Source organism: Hylobates moloch, unplaced genomic scaffold, assembly GCF_009828535.3.
Source record: "Hylobates moloch isolate HMO894 unplaced genomic scaffold, HMol_V3 SCAFFOLD_14, whole genome shotgun sequence".
In the NCBI taxonomy this organism is placed as follows: domain Eukaryota; kingdom Metazoa; phylum Chordata; class Mammalia; order Primates; family Hylobatidae; genus Hylobates; species Hylobates moloch.
This window is the reverse complement of record NW_026652289.1, coordinates 2,300,236-2,320,907: the sequence shown is the minus strand read 5'-3', so window position 1 is coordinate 2,320,907 and position 20,672 is coordinate 2,300,236. Positions and strand designations below refer to the sequence as shown.

The following is a 20,672-nucleotide window of genomic DNA, read 5'->3' as shown; positions in this document are numbered from 1 at the left end:
CAACCGAGGGTGGGACCCAGGGTCCCTGCTCCCTCCCCACAGCACCCAGCCCACCCCGCCCTCCCTCCCTGATCCCTGCAAGCCAGGTGGGGCCCGGGGGGACGTGACTCCCTTTCTGCAGAGGCACCTCCGGAAGGGCCTGGGTGAGGCTGCTGGACAGGGCAGCGGGGCACCCTCCTCCCGGAGCCCCCGCCTCTGCTCTGAGGCTCGGATCCCCACCGCCTCCTGCGCGTGGAGGAGGCGAGAAGCGCCGGGAGACGGGGGCCCCAGACGGCACCCCGCAGGCTGCCATTCCTTCAACCAAGATGTAGAGAACGCCGTGGACAAAAGTTTAAAAAAAATTCTGAAACCTCTGCCCGTGGGAAGTCAACATTTTTGCGGAGCAGAGAGCCCAGGCACAAAATAAGAAGGCGAAAGAGACGGGCTGGGGGGGGTAGGGCGGACGGCGGCGGGAGGGCAGATAGAGCAGCGGCGAAGGCGCAGGAAGCCCTGAAGCCGGGCGGCTTCCCCCTCCCAGGCCCAGCTGAGAGATGGGGGTTGGGGGGATTTAAAATCGCGCGCCTGGCAGGGGCGGGGCGGGGGCCACCTGCCTTCCCGCGGGAAGAGCTGGGCAGGGCCCGCGGCGTGCAGGGCGGAGGCACTGACCGTCCGTACGCGGGTAAGGTGAGGCGCGTAACCCCATCTGAGCCGGACTCTTTGGGACGAGTCCAGTCCCTGGAGCCAGAAAACCCGGTCCAGCGCCAGCGTGGACGTGCGCTTCCCGGGACACGCTCAGGGACGCCGGCTAGGACCGGCGAGGCTGGTGGGGTGGCGATGTTGGGGGCTGAGGTTCCTCGCCCCGGGGCGGGCGGCTGCTGGTAAGGGACCGCATGGCCCCGCAGGTGAGGAGGGCGCAGGTGAGCCGGGCGGGCGGGCTGCGGGCAGCGCCACCTCCTTCCAGAGGCCCCCTCTGATTGACCGGCCGGGATCCGCGCGCCTCTGGGCCTGCAGCGGAGGTCCGGGCTGCGCCGCGCCGATTAGCTGACGCCGGGCCGAGCGCTCCACCCCCAGGGCCGGGCGCACCTGAATGCCCTCCACCCGCGGGACTGCGGGGAGGGGGACGGCCCCCGGATACCGCGTGGGGGCTGTGGGAGGATGGGGAATGGGTCCTGGGGGAGCAGAGCCTCCCAAATTAAGGTCTCCCAAGAGCGCGGCCGGTCATCCGCGGCGGCGAAGGGAAGGTGCCCTGTCGGTGGGTCCAGACCCCGCAGGGCCCGCCGTGCTGTGGCCGAGGGGGTAGGTCCAGGCTCTGCTTCCCGGGCAGACGCCAGAGACCCCAGCAAGCCAAGTGCTGCAGGCAGGCCCCCCCGAGAGAGGGGACGCGCGTGGAGGGCACAGCCAGGCAGGGGGCAGGAAGGCAGCTGGGCCAGAAGGGGACACTGAGGCAGGCCGAGGCGGCCGCGGGGGAGGGCGCCAGGACCAGCTCAGGAACCTCGGAGACAACGGTAAGCGGTGGCTGGTTCAGATCCCAACTCCGGAGCTGTGTGACCTCAGAAAGTTCCTTAGCCCCTTGGTGCCTGCATCCCCTGATCTGTGACATATACATGAATGGGGTTGTTGTAAGTGAACGCACACAGCACAGCGGCACATGGGTCACAACACTTAGGTGGGTTTAGATGAAGAAACAGAAAAACCCTTGAGAAGTTTCCTGTAGTCAAAGGAAGGTTTTCGTTTTCCCTCAACCGTGACTGTTTCTTCGGCGAGTAGGATAGGCTTTCGTTCTAGGGGTGTGGAGAGAGGGCCCCTTGGCAGTGTCCAGGGCCAACTGGGAACCAAGCAGGAATCCTATTTGTGCATCCTGGGCTTCGAGGCTCTGGGTGCAAGTGGTAGTGCTTAAGCAGGAAGCAGCTGCCTGACGCCCCTAGCCCCAGGCCACCCTGCTCTGCCGTTTCGAGGGCGTGGGGGTCTTCTGATCTCCTCCTTGATGCACCTGCAGGCCCTGGTCCTTTTGGGGTCTGGCACAGCAACCTGTGTTTGACAGCATGGGCGTCCGCTGATGCTGAGAACTCAACTTCTGGTCCAAGGAAGATCTTTTCTCTTTGGGGAGCAGTCATACATTGTTTAACGAAAAGGATACATTCCTTCTGAGAAATGCGTCCTTAGGTGATTTTGTCCTTGTGTGAACACCGAGGGCACACACCGGCCCTGGTGGCACAGCCTGCTGCTCCCGGGCCACAAGCCTACGCTGCAGGTGACTGCGCCGAATGGCGTAGGCAGCTGTGACTCACTGGTATTTGTGTATCTAAAGCCATCTAAACATAGAACAGGTGCAGTAAAAATACCGCGTTGTGATATGGGAGCACTGTGGCATTGCTTGTTGACCGAAGGTTGTTATGTGGTGCATGACTGTAGGTTCGTTTCCTGCGGGCGCTGGAACTAATGACCTCACGCTTGCTGGCTCAAAACAACAGCAATCTACTCTCTGTCAGCCCTGGAGAGTGGAAGCCTGCCTGGTGGAGGCGCTAGGGGAGCATCCTACCTGCCTCTCCCAGCTCCCGGTGGCCCAGGCATCGCTGTGCTTTGCTCCAGCCTCCACCTCAGTGGCCCTGTGGCTTCTCTGTGTGGTCAAACCTCACTCTGCCCCTCTCTTACGAGGACCTTTGGGATGACACGTAGAACCCACCTGGATGGTCCAGGGAGGCCTCCCACCTTAATTTAATCCCGTCAGCAAAGTCCGTCCTTTGCCACATGAGGTAACATTCACAGGATCCGGGAATGGGGACACGGGCATCCTTTGGAGGGTTGTTCGGCTGAGCGTGGGGTCATGATGCATGCTTGGAAGGCCGGGCACAGTGGCTCACACCTGTAATTCCAACACTTAGGGAGGCCAAGGTGGGAGGATCACTTGAGCCCAGGAGTTTGAGACCAGCCTGGGCAACAGAGCAAGACCCCATCTCTACAAGTAATTTTTTAAAATTAGCAAGGCATGTTGGCATGCACCTGTAGTCCCAGCTACTCCAGAGGCTGAGGCTGGAGGATCTCTTGAGCCCAGGAGATGGAGGCTGCAGTGAGCTGTGGTTGTGCCACTGCACTCTAGCCTGGGAGACGAGCTAGACCCTGTCTCAAAAAATAAAAATTTAAAATAAAATACAGAGAATCTCAAGGTAGTGTGGACAGTTCTGAGTGTTGAGGAGAGAACAAAAGAAGGAAAGTGCATTTTGGGTGGCAGAAAGCCCCTCACAGCGCCCTGGACTCCCGCTTTGAAGCAGCCCTCACAGAAACTGAACACGAGTTATGTTGGGCCCATGACACTGGTTCCCTGGGTGGACGCAGCCTGAGCCCAGCCCGCCCTGTCTGGAGCTCTCACCACCCGTGCCCATGGGCTCACGATGGCTTCAACCCCGTTTATGTGTCAGCTCAAGCACGGCCTCCCCAGAGGGCTCACTTGCACTTGGATGCCCTCACCTGTGCTCCCTCTGTGGCTTCAGGAGCCCCCGGGGTCATTACAGAGCTTGCTAAATTCATCCCTGGACATGAGACGAGTGTCGTAAGCATCCAGGACTGTCCCAAGATGGGAGAGGCATCCAGCCATGTTAATTCAAGTGAAGGCTTCTATTCTACTTCCAGATACACATTTTTAACCTGCAAAGGGTCCAATTTTAACCTTTCTTCCACAAAGCATTTTACATACCACTAATAGTCCCAGTGCAGACCCCAAAGTTCCCCTGTAAGATTCATTTCCTGTGATTCGAGCCCAGCCTGAGGCACAGCTTTCTGCGGGGTTTATCTTCACTCAGACTCAGACTGCCGAGGGCCAGGAGGAGCCCTGCTTTTTGCAAGCAACACCACCTGGGGTAGGACCCAAAAGTGACATCCTTTGTGTGTGGATCTGGCCTTGGCCTCCGCACCGTCTGTTCAGCAGGTCCCTCCTTTGCCTGCCAAGGCTGAGGTCCTGTACTTTGCAAAGGTCTAGCCTGTTTGGTGCAGCTACAATCAGGGTAGCGGTCTCATGGGGAAGGCCCCGGCAGAAAGCGCGTCATGCGGGACACGGCGCAGGCGCTCCGAAGACGTCTCCTGCTCACTTCTGGCCTACACCCCACGCCCTGCAGGGTGACAGATGGCTGTGCCTATACATAAAACACCAGACGTGACCAATAACTATCTTATAATATACTTGAACTTCTCAACTAGAACACAGAAATGCTTTCGGGAAGTACAACGCGCACCACCATGTGTGGTCCTGTGTGCAGCGGCGCGGGCCTCGCCTGCTCCCATGAGCCAGCATGATGGGGGAGAGACCCTGAGTCTCCAGAACCCAGCGGAACGTGGGTCCGCAGTGACGACGCAAAAAAACCAGAGCTGAGCAAATAAAACAAGAATCCGAAGAGGAAAGAGACAATGTGAGGAAAGTTGCCTTTGCTCTAGGAAAAGTCTTTTTCTTTTTCACAGTATAGTGACTCATTTATAAAGAGGAAGTGAGTTCCGTTGAAAAATACTTGAAATATTCTCTTAGGGGGAGAAAGCAGTTCTTCACCAGCTTGGTGGGCCACTTGGCCGTGAGCTTCGAACTCTGCCTGTTCTGAGCCAGCAGGGACAATTCCACTTCTGAAACCAGAGCCGAGTGCCTGCCGCTGAGAGCAGAGGAGGGAAGGTTGTGAGCAAGCACAGTGCCCACAAGGTGGCCTGGAGATGGGGCTGGGAAGGAATCGCTGCGAGGGGGTGAGGGGAACAGCCTGCCTCTCAGTTGTCCCAGGTGCCTAAGACCCCCCCAGAACCCCCGCCTGAATCTGGGAGTTTTTCTCATGGAGGTGGAGTGAGCAGCAAGGGACCAGATGACTCCCCTGCCTCCTGCCTCCCCCGGCCGGGGGCTGGTCCCCTGGGAAGCAGGCTGGGGGTCACTCTGTGTGAACAGCGAGCTCCAGGGCCATCGCTAGAGGATGTCACCGTCCCTGGGCAGCACGCCCGCAGAGGAAAGGACAGGACTCTGGCCATTCCATCACAAAGGCTGTCCCCTGGGTTCCTGGGGCTGCCTGTGCCGGAAGCCCCAGCCCTGGGCGCAGGAGGGCAACGGGGGAGAGGAAAGGTCCCCTGCCAGCCTGCTGTGAGGAGCCCTCGAGGAAGACGGGCTTTGCAGACTGGGCACCAACACCCCCTCTCCTGCTCCCAGCTGCCCCACTGGAGGCCAGGAACATCTGTTTATTTTGGGGTGACAGCTGTGAGTGAAGTGCCAGATACAGTGTCCCCCTCCTTCTCCTCCTCAGGCACCCTCCCTAGGGCAGTGGGGACTGTCCTTAACCATCCTGGGGGTGATGGTGGCCACCTCTGCAAAATGATTTCTCCTTTCAGTGAGTGGGTGTCTCCGACGTCACTGTTGAGACACCCAGGAGCCTGGGAGGGAAACCTGTGGGAAGGAACTGCCAGCCTCCTTCTGGGAACCGAGTGACCCCAGGATCACGGCTCAGGTGCATCCAGCCCTCGAAACCCTGTGAGGAGCTCTGTGGGGCCTTGCTCAGAAAGGGGGCCTGGGAAGAAGCAGCTACCAGCCATGGCCCAAGCCTGCAGGGACCGCAGGTGTGGCCACTGGAGCGGAGGGAGGCGCCTTTTGTGGAGCAGCCTTGCAACCCTGGGTCTGGCTGCACCTGCCACTTAAGAACCCTGATGGGGCCCTGTTCTCTCACTGCTGTGTGGACGCATGGAGCCTCCGGGGGCCAGGCAGCAGGTGAGGCATGGCCTGTAATGCACACAGGTGTTGCTGGGTCTGCCCCCACCTTCACCCCCGCTCACCCAACCCCACAGAGCCTGGCATGGCCTCCCAGGAAGTGACATGGCAGGGAACAGGCTTAGGGTTAGGGGGAGGTTGTGCGAAGGCCGGCATGCAGGTGAGAGGGCTTCTGAAGAGAAAGCATTCTGGAAAAGTGGCTCAGCTCAGCCCCACCCAAACTCAAATCCAGGGGAGGCCAGGCCAGCAGGACCTGCCGGTGTCATGCCTTGGCAGGTGCCAGGCAACATGATCGTGCCTCGATGGTGACATGGGAGGTGAGAGGGAATAAGTTTCCAGAACTCACTCTCAGGCAGGAGGAGACATGACTCAGCTGAGCCAGAAAGCGCTCGTTCCACACGAATGCACGTATGAGCGAGGCACGCCAGGCGAGTGTGGGAGTGAGGGGATGGATGGGCGGTTGGCTGGAGGGCGTGAAGTCTGGGCTGCCTGGAAAGGCTGTCGAGGGGCGGGGGCAGCTGGGAGAGGCCGTGGGGGCAGCAGGAGGGGGCGCTCAGCCGCAGAGAGGGCGCGTGGGGTGGGGCCGTGTGTTCAAGGCCCCAAAAGGTGGGGAGGGCAGCCCAGGAGTGCACCGTAGGGGGTGCAAGCGTGTGGGTGGGTGAGACTGATGCGTGTGTGCCTGTGTGATTGTGAGCACATGTGAACGTGTAGATGCACGTGCTAGTCGTGTGCTTGTGTGAGCATGTGACTGAGGGAGCATGTGGGTGTGTGGATGAGGATTTGACTGTGGGGATGACTGTGTGTGCACACGAGCACACAGGCGTGTGAATGAGCGTGCAAGTGAGTCGTGTGAGTGTGGCTGAGTGTGAGCACGCATGCGCTTGTGAGTGTGCAAGGGAGGTGGGGAGGCCACACGGAATGAAAGCCTGGGGGCTGCAGCCAATCCAGGGCCAGGCCGCCATGGCGCATATGGGTGTCCAGGGGCTGGACCCCGAGAAGCTGAGAGCCAGTGCTGGAGAAGCTCCCCAAGGGGAAAGGGGCATCCTCAGGCTCGGTGCCTTCAGGGTCTCAGGGTGGCCCCAAAGGCCAACCGCAGTCCCACCGGGGCACAGAGGCTGCTCTGGGCTTGGCTCTGCTAGACAGACCCCATTTCCTCAGTGAGCCCCGCTTCTGGGTCCATGTTCCCCTTGACCCTGAACGCTTTCAGCTGCCCGGGAAATACCTCCTTATGGCTGGGATGTTGCTCCACACGCGGACAGCGTTCTGTAGGGATCCGCCGTGGACATCTGGGATGGTGACTGGCTCCATCTGGGGGCGGGAGGGTCGGCTGTGGGTCAGGGGACCTGGACAGTAAGTGCCCCCCACAGGCCCACTGGCCTCAGCCGCCAACGGCCCTGAGTGGTCAATGGACTTTCTAGCCTGACTGTGTTCCCTACGTCCTTTTTCCTTATAAATCGCCTTTGGAGAAAAATGCTAATTAATTATTTTAAACTGAGAGAACAGACTCTGTGGCAATAAGATATCAAATTACAAACAGGACCTCAGGCCACACCGGGCAAAGGTCGAGCCGCGTACCCTACACGGAGAGGACGGACTCTGCTCTCACGCCACAGCTGCTTCTTTTTCTGCAGCGGCTAAACACGCACTGGCCCCGCAATGAGCAAGATTCAAACAACTGCAGCTCATCCACCTGCAGATGCCAACTGACCACGTTCCACAGCCATGACCACAGCTCTGATTGGGCAGGAGACTGACTTCAGGAACCTCCTCCTGATAAGGGACCCCAAGCATGCACCGGCTCCGGCCGGTTTACAGAGGCTGCGCACCTGAGTGCCTGTGTCCTGAGAAGACCTGAGGTTTAGGGCCTCATTGAGACACACTGACATGTTAAGACTCCACTTCAGAGTGAACACAGGTCGTATGTTGCACGCATGTTTGTTTAGTACGCATGCAGCAGGACCCCCTTCATGAATATTCACCGCTCCTCCATAACCTGCTGCACAGGTTTAGCCAACCCAGTCAGCATGGTCAGCACGGAGCTCCTGCCCCAGCCACCCCTCCCCTTCGAAGTGTCTCGTCCTGGCTCCTCTGGTCTTGGCGGAGGCTGTGCTTCCCAGCCTGGGGGACAGGGCCTTGCAGGCTGTGCCCCTTTACAGAAACAAAGTCTCCTGTTCTAAAAGCAGACCTTGTGATTTTCAGCTCATGGCATTTGCTCCCCTTCCGAATAGCTGGATTTGCATTCCAGCCACTCCATGAGATTCCAGCCCCAAAGGAACCTCGACCCCGCCTGGACCCCCAGCAAAGGCTCCGGCCCACAGGTGCTGCCCACTCGGTGGGTCGGGCCCCCTGCTGGTTGTGGCCCCTCCGTGGGACCTGAGAGCATGAGGAACTTCCCCCTCCTGAGCCTCACGCCTGTCTCCGGTGGCTGAGGTGTGGCCGTCCCTTCCCAACCCTGGAAGTGTCTGGAATACCCGGCCCATCAGCCCCAGAGGGGACCCGTCAACTGAGTCCAAAAGTGGCTGCTCTGACAATCAGGATTCAGATGTGTGAAGAAAAGGCTGTACGTGTGTGGTGTGAGTATGCATGCACGTAGTGTGCCTGTGTGTATGTGGCAAGTGTGTCCCTGTGTGTGGTGCATGTGTACAGTGACTGTGCACATGCACACTGCAGTGTGTGTGCACCTGTGGGTGTGTGTGGTGTGATGTGCACGTGCGTGTGTGGAGACTGAGGGGGCAGGGGCAGGAGGTGAGCCCCTGAGGCTGTGTTCTGTGAGTACAGGAGTGGTGTGAGGTGGGACTGCCCTCTAATGCTGTCCTTGAAGGGGCTTCGTGTCCCAGGCCACAGTCCCTGCCTGGACTGCACAGCAGCTCTCCTGGGCCCTGTACACACCTGGAAACCAGGGGCCGCAAGGAGCCAGGCCCGGAGCCTGGGGTGTAGACTGAAAAGCCCCTCCCTCACGTGGGCAGGGGTCAGAGGGAGGCCCACGCAGCCCTGCACACACCTCCAGGAAGCGAGACGCGACATCCTGGTCTTCTTTGTTCAGCACCAGATTGTCCACGAACATCCAGAAGAAGGGCCTGGGGCTGCCTGGCTTGGGCCGTGCATACTGCAGGAGCCGGTGGAACTGGAACAGGTACCAGCCTGGAGTGGGGTGAGGGGGCAGGGCTGAGGGGGGTCTGGGGGGTGCTGGTAATGGAGGCGCTGTTCAGGTGCATCTGGGCGGGGGCCTAAGGAAACTGGGGCTTGAGAGCAGGGCTGAGGGGGTCTAGGGGATGCACCAGCCTGGGTCTGAGGGGTCCCCCTGACCCTGTCCCTCCAGCAGCAATGGAGCCCTGCCCAGTGCTGGGGCCACAGAGATGTGAGGACCCCTCCTCCCCCAGGCAGGCCTAGATTTGGGAAGAGACAGACAGGCAACCCCGAGGGAGGAGCTGACGCAGAGTGCATGCCGAGACACAAATACCGCCTTTTAGAGGAAGCTCCAGAGGACACGTGAGCTGCAGTGATGTGGGCACGCTGGGGGCTGCACGGGGTCAGCGGGAGGCTTGGGGGGCACAGGGAAGCCTGCAGTGATGGGGACGCTTACTCTGTTGCTCATGATGAGGGGTGCATGGGTGTGGAGCTAGCTCAGAACTCATCCAGTCGGACACGCTGAATGCATGCAACTTACTGTATGTCAGTGGTGCCTTGATAAAGCTGTTTTTGAAAAATGCTGACAATCTGCAGTTTCTGCCCTGGCATGGAGGTGTGAGGAGAGAGGAGAGGAGACAAGGGTGGTGGGGACAGGCTGCCAGAACTGAAGCATCACTCACTGGGAGGACGGTCACAGGTGTGGCCCAGGGGAGGTGTGGCGCCATACAGAAGATCGAAGGGTCCCCACTCCTCCACCTGCAGGACAGAGGGGCGTGGGCACTGAGAGGCAGCAGCAGTGGGCAAGGTCGTGTACAGCAGCACGAGATGATCCCAGGGCAGACCCTGCTCAGCTCGCAGGGCCCACAGGCCGGGGCAAGCCGAGGAGTGGAAGCCACTAGGGCAGAGCCTTCCACAGCCACCACCAGCCTCGGGGGCTGCCTGCCTGGAGCCCAGAGGAGAACGCTCCGGGTCTAAGGTGAAGACTCTGTGCCATGCATTTGGGGACTGAATTCTTTTTTTTTTTTGAGACGGAGGTTTGCTCTGTCGCCCAGGCCCTGGAGTGCAGTGGCGCAATCTCGGCTCACTGCAAGCTCCGCCTCCCGGGTTCACGCCATTCTCCTGCCTCAGCCTCCCGAGTAGCTGGGACTATAGGTGCCCGCCACCATGCCCAGCTAATTTTTTTGTATTTTTAGCAGAGACGGGGTTTCACTGTGTTAGCCAGGATGGTCTCCATCTCCTGATCTCGTGATCCACCTGCCTCGGCCTCCCAAAGTGCTGGGATTACAGGCGTGAGCCACCGCACCCGGCGCATTTGGGGACTGAATTCTGCCTTTATTTTTTCTTTTTTTGAGACGTCTCCTGTCCCCAGGCTGGATTGGCACTGCAGATCACTGCAAGTCTCCGGTTCAACAAGCGTGAGCCACCGCGCCCGGCCTCTGCCTTTATTTTTTCTTGCTCAAATTCCTTTCTAAGGAGCGTAGGGGAATCACACCTTACAAACCACAAAAGCGGCCGGGCGCGGTGGCTCACGCCTGTAATCCCAGCACTTTGGGAGGCCAAGGCGGGCGGATCACGAGGTCAGGAGATCGAGACCATCCTGGCTAACACAGTGAAACCCCGTCTCTACTAAAAATACAAAAAATTAGCCGGGCGAGATGGCGGGCGCCTGTAGTCCCAGCTACTTGGAGAGACTGAGGCAGGAGAATGGCGTGAACCCCGGGGGGCGGAGACTGCAGTGAGCCGAGATTGCGCCACTGCACTCCAGCCTGGGCGACAGCGAGACTCTGTCTCAAAAAAAAGAAAAGAAAAGAAAAAAAACCACAAAAGCTTGTGGAATGGGTGTTTTTGACCTGGTATATTGTGACTCTGCTATGGCATCACACGACAGACAGCAGACCTCCTTATTTTAACTCAGGCATTCCTTTCTACTGACTCCGAGTTTTTAAGCGAAGCTTAACTCTTTCAACCAACTGCCAACTAAAGAATCCCTAAACCCACCTATAACCTGTAAGCCTCAAGATATCCCACCTTTTGGGGCTGAACCAATGCACATCTTCTATGTATTGATTTATTTATTGATTGATTTTTTGAGATGGGGTCTCACTGTCACCCAGGCTGTAGTGCAATGGCGAGATCTCGGCTCACTGCAACCTCTACCTCCTGGGCTCAAGCAATCCTCCTGCCTCAGCCCCCTGAGTACCCCCAGGTGCACACCACCATGCCTAGCCAACTTTTTTGTAGTTTTGGTAGAGATGGGGTTTCAGCAAATTGCTCAAACTGGTCTTGAACTCCTGAGCTCAAAGTGCTGGGATTACAGGTGTGAGCCACCGCGCCCGGCCCGTGTACTGTTTTCTGATTCCACCTGCAGTTCCCATCTCCCTGAAATGTATAAAACCAATTGTGCCGGGCGCGGTGGCGGGTGCCTGTAGTACCAGCTACTTGGGAGGCTGAGGCAGGAGACTCGCCTGAACTCTGGAGGCGGAGGTTGCAGTGAGCCCAGATTGTGCTACTGCAACCCAGCCTGGGCAACACAGTGAGACTCCATCTCAAAAAAAACAAAAAACAAAAAAGCCCCCCAAAACTCAACAAGATAGTCAAATATCAGAACCCCATCTCCTGATAGCACCAGTCTACAATGGACCCCACTTCCCTGGACCCCCTCAAATCATATAACAGCTCGACTCCCATTAGCCCCAAACTCCTCGTGCCTCCGGAGCATCCTTTTGTGTCCTTCCCCAATGTAGCAAGTGGATAAACCTAACTGTTGATGGCAGGTGCGACCTAAGGGTCTCCGAGTGCCCAAAAGGCGTGGCGGGGTGGGGAAAGCGGAGGTGAGGGGGGCCGCTGGTGCCAGGCCGGGACCCCCCAAAAGACCTGTACACATGCGGCTGCTCATGCTTCTCTGACAGCGGCATGGGAAGGCACCAGGTCAGCGGGGAATCTGGCCCACAGAGGGAACGCACAGCTGGAGCTGTGTCACCTCCTTCCAGCAGCGGGAGGATGCTTTCCAACAGTGACCGGTTGTCCAGGTCAAGGCTCGGCCTCCTCATTTCAGAGTGTGGAGTGGGGGTTCAGCCCCTCCTTGCCGGACAGCGCCCCATCACAGGCAGTGGAAATTGGCTACTTGGATTTCAAGATGTTGGACAAGATGTTTGCCCAACTGCCCTGCTCTGAGCTCTGGGCTCTGGGCTCTGGGCAATGCTGGGACCACCAAAACGTGCTGCTCAGCCCTCCGCTTCGGGGCATCACAGTGGTGGTTAGGCCGGCGGGGGTGGGGCTGACTCCTGCCAGACCCAGGACACCCACCGGGCTGCCAGAGGCCCCCCTGTGTTCAGGGCTCCTCCCGGCCGCTGCCGCCGCCTCCTTGCCAGCCTCATCCTTGGCATTTCCTCTGAGGACACTCGCACCCCTGCCCCCACCGCAGTGTCTGAGAGTGTGCGGCGTCCTTCCTCACTGTGAGGTGTACTCTGGGTAGTGCACTCACATCCTTCCTCACTGTGAGGTGTACTCTGGGTAGTGCACTCACATCCTTCCTCACTGTGAGGTGTACTCTGGGTAGTGTACTCACGTCCTTCCTCACTGTGTCTGTGACATCATCCACATGCTTCAGCTGTCCCGGCTTAGAACCACTTTCCAGAAAGCCCAAACTCGTCAGCTCTGGATGGGGAGAGATCAGAAGGGCCCAGAGGGTGAGTGTGGATTGTGCCCCTACAGGGACCCGAAAAGGCTGACGGCTGATCGGAGGACCCTTCTACCATTAAGGAGCCAACTTTATATTTTTGTTGCTGTCTTGAGGTGGAGTCTCGCTCTGTCGCCCAGGCTGGAGTGCAGGGGCACGATCTCGGCTCACTGCAACCTCCGCCTCCCAGGTTCAAGCGATTCCCCTGCCTCAGCCTCCTGAGTAGCTGGGATTACAGGCACTCACCACCACGCCCAGCTAATTTTTGTGTTTTTAGTAGAGACAGGGTTTCACCATGTTGGCCAGGCTGGTCTCCAACTCCTGACCTCAAATGATCCACCCGCCTCAGCCTCCCAAAGTGTTGGGATTATGTGTGTGAGCCACTGCGCCCCGCCCAACTTTATCTTTTTAATGACGTAGCAGGATTATTAAGGTTGGAGGCTTTTGTCTCACAACAAGCTAAACAAGCAAACATTGCCAAGTATTGATTTAAGAACGTCAAGCACGGCCGGGCACAGAGGTTCAAGCCTGTAATTCCAGCATTTTGGGAGTCCGAGGCAGATGGATCGCCTGAGGTCAGGAATTCAAGACCAGCCTGGCCAACATGGTGAAACCCTGTCTCTACTAAAAACACAAAAATTAGCTGGGCATGGTGGCAAGCACCTGTAATCCCAGCTACTCGGGAGGCTGAGGCAGGAGAATTGGTTGAACCAGGGGGCGGAGGTGCAGTGAGCCTGGGCAACAGAGAGAGACTCTGCCTCAAAAAAAAAAAAAAAAAAAAAAAAAGGATGTCAAGGACGTCAAGGACTGTATTACAGCCCCAGGCATTTCTGGGATGCGATGTCACCTCTGGCTATCTGGCTAGGAAATCCACAGAGCGGTGGAGTCCACTCCACTCTGCAGCTGGTGTGAGCTGCAGAGCCCTGGAACAGCCTTGGAGGAGGCCCCGGCTTTCTCAGCCCCGCCTGGGCAGCAAGACCTTGGGCAGGCTGTGCAGGTACTGCGAGATCGGGCTCCTGGTCGGCTGCATGGGGCAGATATGTGCTCCCGCGTGAGGCCGCTCTGAGACACTGTGGGCCTTAGTGGGTGTCCCAGCGGGACCCATCCCTAACGGCCAGAGGAGAGGGAGTGTCTTCATGGATTCGGCTGTGCCTGCGGGGCCCAGAAGACGAGTGCCATTTCCAAAGGCCCCAGTGCAGGGTCAGCTGGGCCCAGGGTGGGGAAGGGTGCAGGACACCAGCAGCTGGCCAGCTTAGGGGAGGGGGTGGGGAGCCCCGGGGGGTGGCCTGAGGGGCAGTCAGGTGTGTGGAGGCATCTTTCCATGTGTGTCTTTGGGATGTCACTGACTCACCTTTCTTGATGTTTTCAAAAAGGGACAGCACCCGGACCGGCTGTCTCCTCCACACAGGCACGGTTTCGAACATCTCAAGGGGATTCTCCTATTTATTAAAAAACCAAAACAGGACATTTTGCCGGCTACTTGGTTACAGAGCCCTTGAGTTACAATGAAAATTCTTCCCTGGATGAGCACTCACTTACCGGACTTACCGGAGACACACCTAAGACGCACCTGCTGAGGCTGACTGGGCCTGTCCTGACCAGCACTGCCCCCCAGGAAGGCCAACTCCAGCCCCTGCCCCAGCAGTCTCCCGCTCTGACCGGTCTCCAGCCGAGAGACAGTAGGTGTGGAGGGGTTTGCTGATTTTTTTTTTTTTTTTTTTTTGAGATGGAGTCTTGTTCTGTCACCCAGGCTGGAGTGCAATGGTGCAATCTTGGCTCACTGCAACCTCCACCTCCCAGTTCTCCTGCTTCACCCTCTCGAGTAGCTGGGATCACAGGCACGTGCCACCATGCCCAGCTAATTTTTGTATTTTTAGTAGAGACAGAGTTTCACCATGTTGGCCAGGCTGGTCTTGCTCACCCAGGCAGCTTCCAGAACCTCAGAGAAGAGAGCCCCAAGGCCAGAGATGCCGGGGAGAGGTGAGCCTCGGGGCAGGTGAGGCCTGTGGTTTTCCCTGCCCCTGCCAACCTGATGGGCCAGGCGGACAGCCAGCTCTGGCCTCACGTGCTCCCTATTAAAGGGCCAACCCTCAAGGCCTGAAACTTGGGGGCCTCGGCTTTCAGAGTGCTAGGCTCTGTTCCTATAAAATACCTTCCCATCTGACCCTTTCCTTCGAATCGGAGCAGGCTGAAGCTTGCTAGGCAGGGAGAGATGACTTCGTTCAGCCTTAACAAATGTGAGCTGGAGGCCAGTGCAGTTTCATGATCAGCTCAGGGGCCCCTTGCTCCCCGCTGGCCGCCTCATGGGGGGCCACACCCCTTCTATAGGAGCTTCCCGTGGCTGGCCTGCAAATTAAAACAGACTGGAGGGGCTGGGCCCGGTGGCTCATGCCCGTCATCCCAGCACTTTGGGAGGCCAAGGCAGGTGGATCACTTGAGATCAGGAGTTCAAGACCAGCCTGGCCAACATGGTGAAACCCTGTCTCTACTAAAAGTACAGAATTAGCCAGGCGTGGTGGTGGGTGCCTGTAATCCCAGGTACTCGGGAGGCAGGAAGGAGAATCACTTGAACCTGGGAGGCGGAAGTTGCAGTGAGTCAAGATGGTGCTATTGCACTCCAGCCTGGGCAACAAGAGCGAAACTCCATCTCAAAGATAAAAAAATAAAAAACAGACCAGGGGACTTAGCACAGCAGAAATTATTCTCTCACAGCTCAGGAGGCCAGAGGTTTTGAAGTGAAGGTGTGCTGGCAGGTGTGCCTCCCTCAGAAGGCACCAGGCGAGGACATGCCAGGCCTCTCCCCCAGCTCCTGGGGCTGCTGGCGCCCATGGCTGGTGGACGCCTCAGTCCAGTCTCTGCCTCCATCATCACGTGGCTGTCTTCTCCGTCTCCATTTCCCAAATCTCTTACAGTGACACTAGTCACTGCGTTGAGGGCCCACCCTAAATTTGGAATGATCTCACCTCGCGATCCTTAACTAAATTACATCTGCAAAAACCCTGTTTTTCCCAGGCATGGGATGGAGACTTGGGTGTCCCTCTCAGAGGGACACAATTCCACCTTCTCTGCCTTTGTCTGAGGTTCCTGCCGGCCCCCCGGCTCCTCGGCTGGACTCCCAAAACGGCCCACACCTGGCCAGCACAAGCCCAGGCATTTGCTCCTGAGGACTGGACTTTGAGACGTGCCAGCCACCCTCTCCCGGCCCCTCTCCTGTCTGCTACCAGGGTCTCGTTCCTAGGCTTGGAAGCAACAAAACTGCCAAAGCAGTTTACCCAAAGCCACCATCGAGTGGAAGCCACTATCAGAGGAACCCAGGAAAGAGTGTGTGCTCCCGAGCCTGCAGCTGTAGTGCCCATTGGCGCACCTGCATTCTGCAGCAGGAACCAAGGGAAGGCCGTAAGTCAGGGCCTGCTGCTGCCGGGTCCTGCCCCTCCACGGGTTCCTTACCGACTCTCGGTCATAGAAGGCCTTGAGCTGGCTGCGCCACTTCCTCCGACGCTGCAGCAGCCCGTTTCGGGAGAAGGGCAGGCACAGGAAGCACACCCAGTTGCTCATAGCATGCACCTTCCCCGACGTCCCGGGGCCGACCAGGCTATCCACACACTCGAAGCAGTAGCATCTAAGGCCAAACAGAAAACCACAGCAGCAGACGTGACAGCCCGCCTATCCCGAGGATGACGGAGGTGGGCCTGAGCCTTGTTTTGGAGGGAAGTCACGCTGGAGCTCCCTTTGGGAAGACCAGGTGGTGGACTGGGAAGGGGGACACGGTCCTTCCTAGAGACGCAGAGTGACAGGAGCCGAGCCAGGTGCAGAAGACAGGGAGGTGGATTCACAGGCAATGACAGATCCAAGGAACCCCCTAAGCCACCTGTCTGCCCCCAAACTCAAGCCTGCAGAAACAGCGTAGGGACTCCCAGCAAAACCAAATGTAGCAACACCAGCTGGGGGAGAACTTGAGGTGGGGGGAGCTGTAAATACGAGGATGGCCCAGAAGGACCGAGGATAGGAGCCCACGGAGGGAGCTGAGGCGGGGGAGTGATGAATGAGGGGTGCCCCTTGTAACCTCGGTCATGACTGGCAGCCTGGGGTGTGGGGTTTCCATCGCTCCCCTGCACAGTGATGTGGCAGTACCAACACCGAAAAGAAAAATCACAATCGCCAACCGTAGACACCCGCCTCCCATAGCTCAGGGCTCTACGCCAAATGATGCATTGGAGACAGAAATCGGAAGCTCTCAGGGAAATCATCCATTTGGGAGGAAAATCCACCCACACTCCAGAATGAGTAGCTCAAAGGATGGGTGTGTCCTCAGCCCCTTCACCCCCCTGGGCAGGCCCCTCGCCTCACCGGGTGCAATCAGGGTTTCCGCAGATGAGCAACGTCTCTCCGGAGCAGCAGATGGAGCAGTAAGATTGGTACCCGTCATCGTCGTACAGGAAGAGGGCATCCAGGAACTTGTCCTTGGAAGGAGCAAAGCAAGGCTGGCTTTGTGTCATCCGTGCTCTGAGGCCATGAGGGAGTCACCCCCAGCCTCTCTGCCTACCTTACACGGGGTGCAGATCCCTCCCTCAAACAGAGGGTGCTGCGTGTGAACCTGGAGACTTCCGCAGCAGATGCAGATGTCTAAAGAAAACATTCAAAGCACAGTTTTCCCAGTGCCATCAAATGCAGCAGACAACTTAGGAATAAATTTAGCCAAACAAATATGAGGCTTATATACTGAAAACTGCAAAGAAGCATTGTTGGAAGATATTAAGGAAGATGGAACAAAATGGAAAGATATCCCATGTTCATGGATCAGAAGATTTAACATTGGCTGGGTGTGGTAGCTCATGCCTGTAATCCCAGCACTTTGGGAGGCTGAGGTGGGCAGATCACCTGAGGTCAGGAGTTCAAGACCAGCCTGGCCAACATGGTGAAACCCTGTCTCTACTGAAAATACAAAAATTAGCTGGGCATGGTGACAGGTGCCTGTAATCCCAGCTACTTGGGAGGCTGAAGCAGGAAAATCGCTTGAACCTGGTAGATGGAGGTTACTATGAGCCAAGATCATGCCTCTGCACTCCAGCCTGGGGGACAGAGTGAGAGTTTGTCTTAAGAAGAAGACTTAATATTGTTAAAATAGCATGAGTCCCCAAGTGGATCTACAGAGCCCTCTCAAAATCCCAGCTGGCTTTTTGGCAGGAGTTGACAGGCTGATCCTAAATTCATACGTAAATGCAAAGGGTCCAGGAAAGGCAAACCCATGTTGAGAGAAAGTCGAGGAGTGTTTGCCTAGAATTAAAGGAAGGGAAGCAAGAAGGGGGAATTCGGAGTGACTGTTACTAGATATGGGTTTTCTTTTCGGGGTGATGAAAACCTTCTAAAACTAGATGGTGATGATGGTTGCTGACTCTGTAAATAAGCTAAAATACATTGAACTGTATGCTTTAAATGAAGCTACAGGGGCCTTGGGAGGGGGAGAAGGGATACACGTGGCACAGTGGTGTCCACTGCCTCCTTCCAGGATCTCACCGTCACCCAGGCTGGAGTGCAGTGGTGTTATCATAGCTCACTGCAGCCTCGACCTCCCCAGCTCAAGCAATCCTCCCACCTCAGCTTCCTGAGTAGCTGGGACTACAGGTGCATGCCACCATGCCTGGTTAATTTTTATTCTTATTTTTTTGTAGAGACAGAGTCTCACTATGTTGCCTAGGCTGGTCTCAAACTCCTGGGCTCAAATGATCCTCCCACCTTGGTCTCTCAAAGTGCTGGGATTATAGGTGTGAGCCACTACACCCTGCCTCTTTTGTCTGGTGTGGGCTAACATGCAAACACTCACCTTCTATATTTCGCTGGTTAGCCTTGACTTCATATGCAATAAGATCTGGAAAAGATAAGAAGTAGCCCCTTTCTTCTTCCTCTGATCTCTTAATTTAAATTCGGCCAGGAAGTGAGCATCACACATTCGTTTTCCAAAGACACAGGAGCCTGAGGTCCCCTGCCATCCCGCCCTCACACCTTATCTTGGTGTGTTAAACGCCCATGCCTGGGGGAAGACTATGGGTGGGGAACCTCCTGCCCCAGCCGGGTGTCTGAATAATGCATGAATACTCCAGAAGCCTGGAACTCCAGACCTCATCCAGGCCTGGGGTCAGCATCCTAAGTGACTGGTCCAATAAGCAGATGAGCCCTCACCTCTGCCTGTCCCGGGTGAAACAGAGCTTGAGAGCTCACTGGATCCCACCAAAATCACATCCATGCTGGGCTCAGCCTCCGGGTCCAGGGCTGGGATGTCCGCCATGGGGATGCCTCGTCAGGACACACGGACACAGATGTGAGAAAGCCGTCAGCCCCTGCTCAGATCCCTGATGCACCCCAGCACAGGAAGCAGCTTGCTGAGCAGACCCTGACTAGCTCAGGCCACCTGAACCCCTGGAGTGACACCCACGTGCCCAATGAAGGGATGAGGGGCAGGACAGCCAAGGCCAGTGCCAGCCCTGAGAGGGGCTCGAGGGTCCCCTGAGGCGTGCCCCCCACCTGCCTGGCCCTGTTACAACATGGAAGATGGGGCAGAAAGGGGAGGGCAGGGGCCTCATGAGGACCTGGGGCCAATGGCCGCTGCAGCCCCTGCTTTCCTCTGGGCCCAGCCTTCGACCCCTCAGGGACCCCCATGCTCCAGCCTCCCACAGTGTCCCCCAGGCCCAGCAGGGACCCCTGGGGATGGTCTTGGCCAGCCGCACCCTCGAAGGCAGGACGGTCAGGGAGTGGGAGACAGACTCACGGGTTTCACAGGGCTGTTGCCACGGCTCCGGGTACAGCCAGCTGGTGGGTTCAAGGTTCCAGTGGTCCGGGGCCTCCAGGTTCGGGGTCCCCGGGGAGGACTGGGATATGGAATGAGGGACGGCGCAGGCAAAGAATGAGCTGGAAGTATCCAGGCCCACCTGGGACAGCGGGCGGCCAGAGGTCACCAGGCTATGGGGGCGAAGAATCTGGGCGTGTCCCGCGGGGGCGGGGAGGGGCGGGGGCGGGGCAGCCCTTCAATGCCGGTGTGCAGTGGGAGGGGCGAGGAGCTGCTGGGGGTCACTTGGGGTGGGGAGCTAGGAAGCTGGGGGAGGGGCAGGGAAAGGGAACACTCAGGTGGGGAGGGTTAAGAGCTCAGTGGGGCTGGGGGATTGGGGTTCAGAGGATGGGGCCCTCAGGATGGAGTGAGGAGTGGGGTTTAGGGACCTCAGTGGGGGATGGGGTTCAGGGGAGGGGTGGAGATGGGAGGACTGGGGATGGGGCAGATGAGGGGGTTTCAGTAGAGGGGGGCCCTTGGGGTGGGGTGAAGGATGGGGTGGCTGTGGGGTAGGGGCAGGGCGCTCAGAGGTGGGGCTTAGGAAGGTCATAGGGGTGGGCTTCAGGGCAAGGGTGAAGAAAGGGATGAGGGTGGAGGGGTGGAGGGGTGGAGGTAGGGCGGGGGTGGGGGTTAGGTGGAGTTGGCCCCCTGGGTGGAGATGGATGAGGATTAGTGCAGGTGGCCCTCAGGGCAGGTTGGGTGGGTGGAGGGCGGGGCTTAGGGAGATCTGTTGGGGGATTAGGAAGGGAGTGGGGGTGGGGGTGGATGGTGAGTTGGAGATGGGCGCCTTCAGGGGAGGTGGTCCTCTGGCGGGATGGGGGTGAAGATAGGGTGAGGGTGGGCACTCAGGGGCAGGGAGGGGTTTCGGGGCAAGGGTAGGGAGGGGGTGAAAGTAGGAATGGGGGTGTGAGGCTGAGGATGGGGGTTTCAGGGGAGGTGGCCTTTAGGGCAGGATAGGGGTGAGAATGGGGTGGGGATGGGCCTTAGGGATCTCAGGGTCGGTGGGGATGGGAGTGGGGGTGGGGGTAGATGGTGAGGAGGAGATGGGGGTGTTCAGGGGAGGTGGTCCTCTGGCGGGATAGAGGGAGGGGCATTCAGGAGTGGGGCTTGGGAGCTCAATCTGGAGCCCCAGGTTTGGGGGGCAGCTGTCGGGGCTCAGAGAAGGAAACCGGGAAGGCCCTGGAGGATGGGGTAAGGGGTGTTGGGTGGGGAACGTCAGGGCAGGTGGGGGGTTGGGGAGCTGGGAGGGGTAGGTTCAGGGTGGGGGTGGAAGGTGGAAGCAGGGAAGGGAGCAGGAACGTGGGGTGGGCAGAGGGGCACTGTGGGAGGTGTGGGGTGGGCAGAGG

At 58.1% G+C, this 20,672-nt stretch overlaps 1 protein-coding gene across 1 annotated transcript; it reads right to left on the bottom strand.

Moving 5' to 3' along the window:
- Positions 1 to 4,441: 4,441 nt before the first annotated feature.
- Positions 4,442 to 19,318, bottom strand: DNMT3L (DNA methyltransferase 3 like). Its single transcript, XM_032175025.2, has 12 exons — positions 19,270 to 19,318; positions 18,684 to 18,797; positions 18,328 to 18,372; positions 17,050 to 17,129; positions 16,854 to 16,966; positions 15,954 to 16,125; positions 13,858 to 13,945; positions 12,396 to 12,484; positions 9,508 to 9,583; positions 8,700 to 8,839; positions 6,921 to 7,006; positions 4,442 to 4,610 (listed from the first exon to the last, which is right to left on the bottom strand). The coding sequence occupies exons 2-12, from the start codon at positions 18,787 to 18,789 to the stop codon at positions 4,442 to 4,444; spliced, it is 1,164 nt and encodes a 387-aa protein (XP_032030916.1). The 5' UTR covers positions 18,790 to 18,797; positions 19,270 to 19,318.
- Positions 19,319 to 20,672: the final 1,354 nt, after the last annotated feature.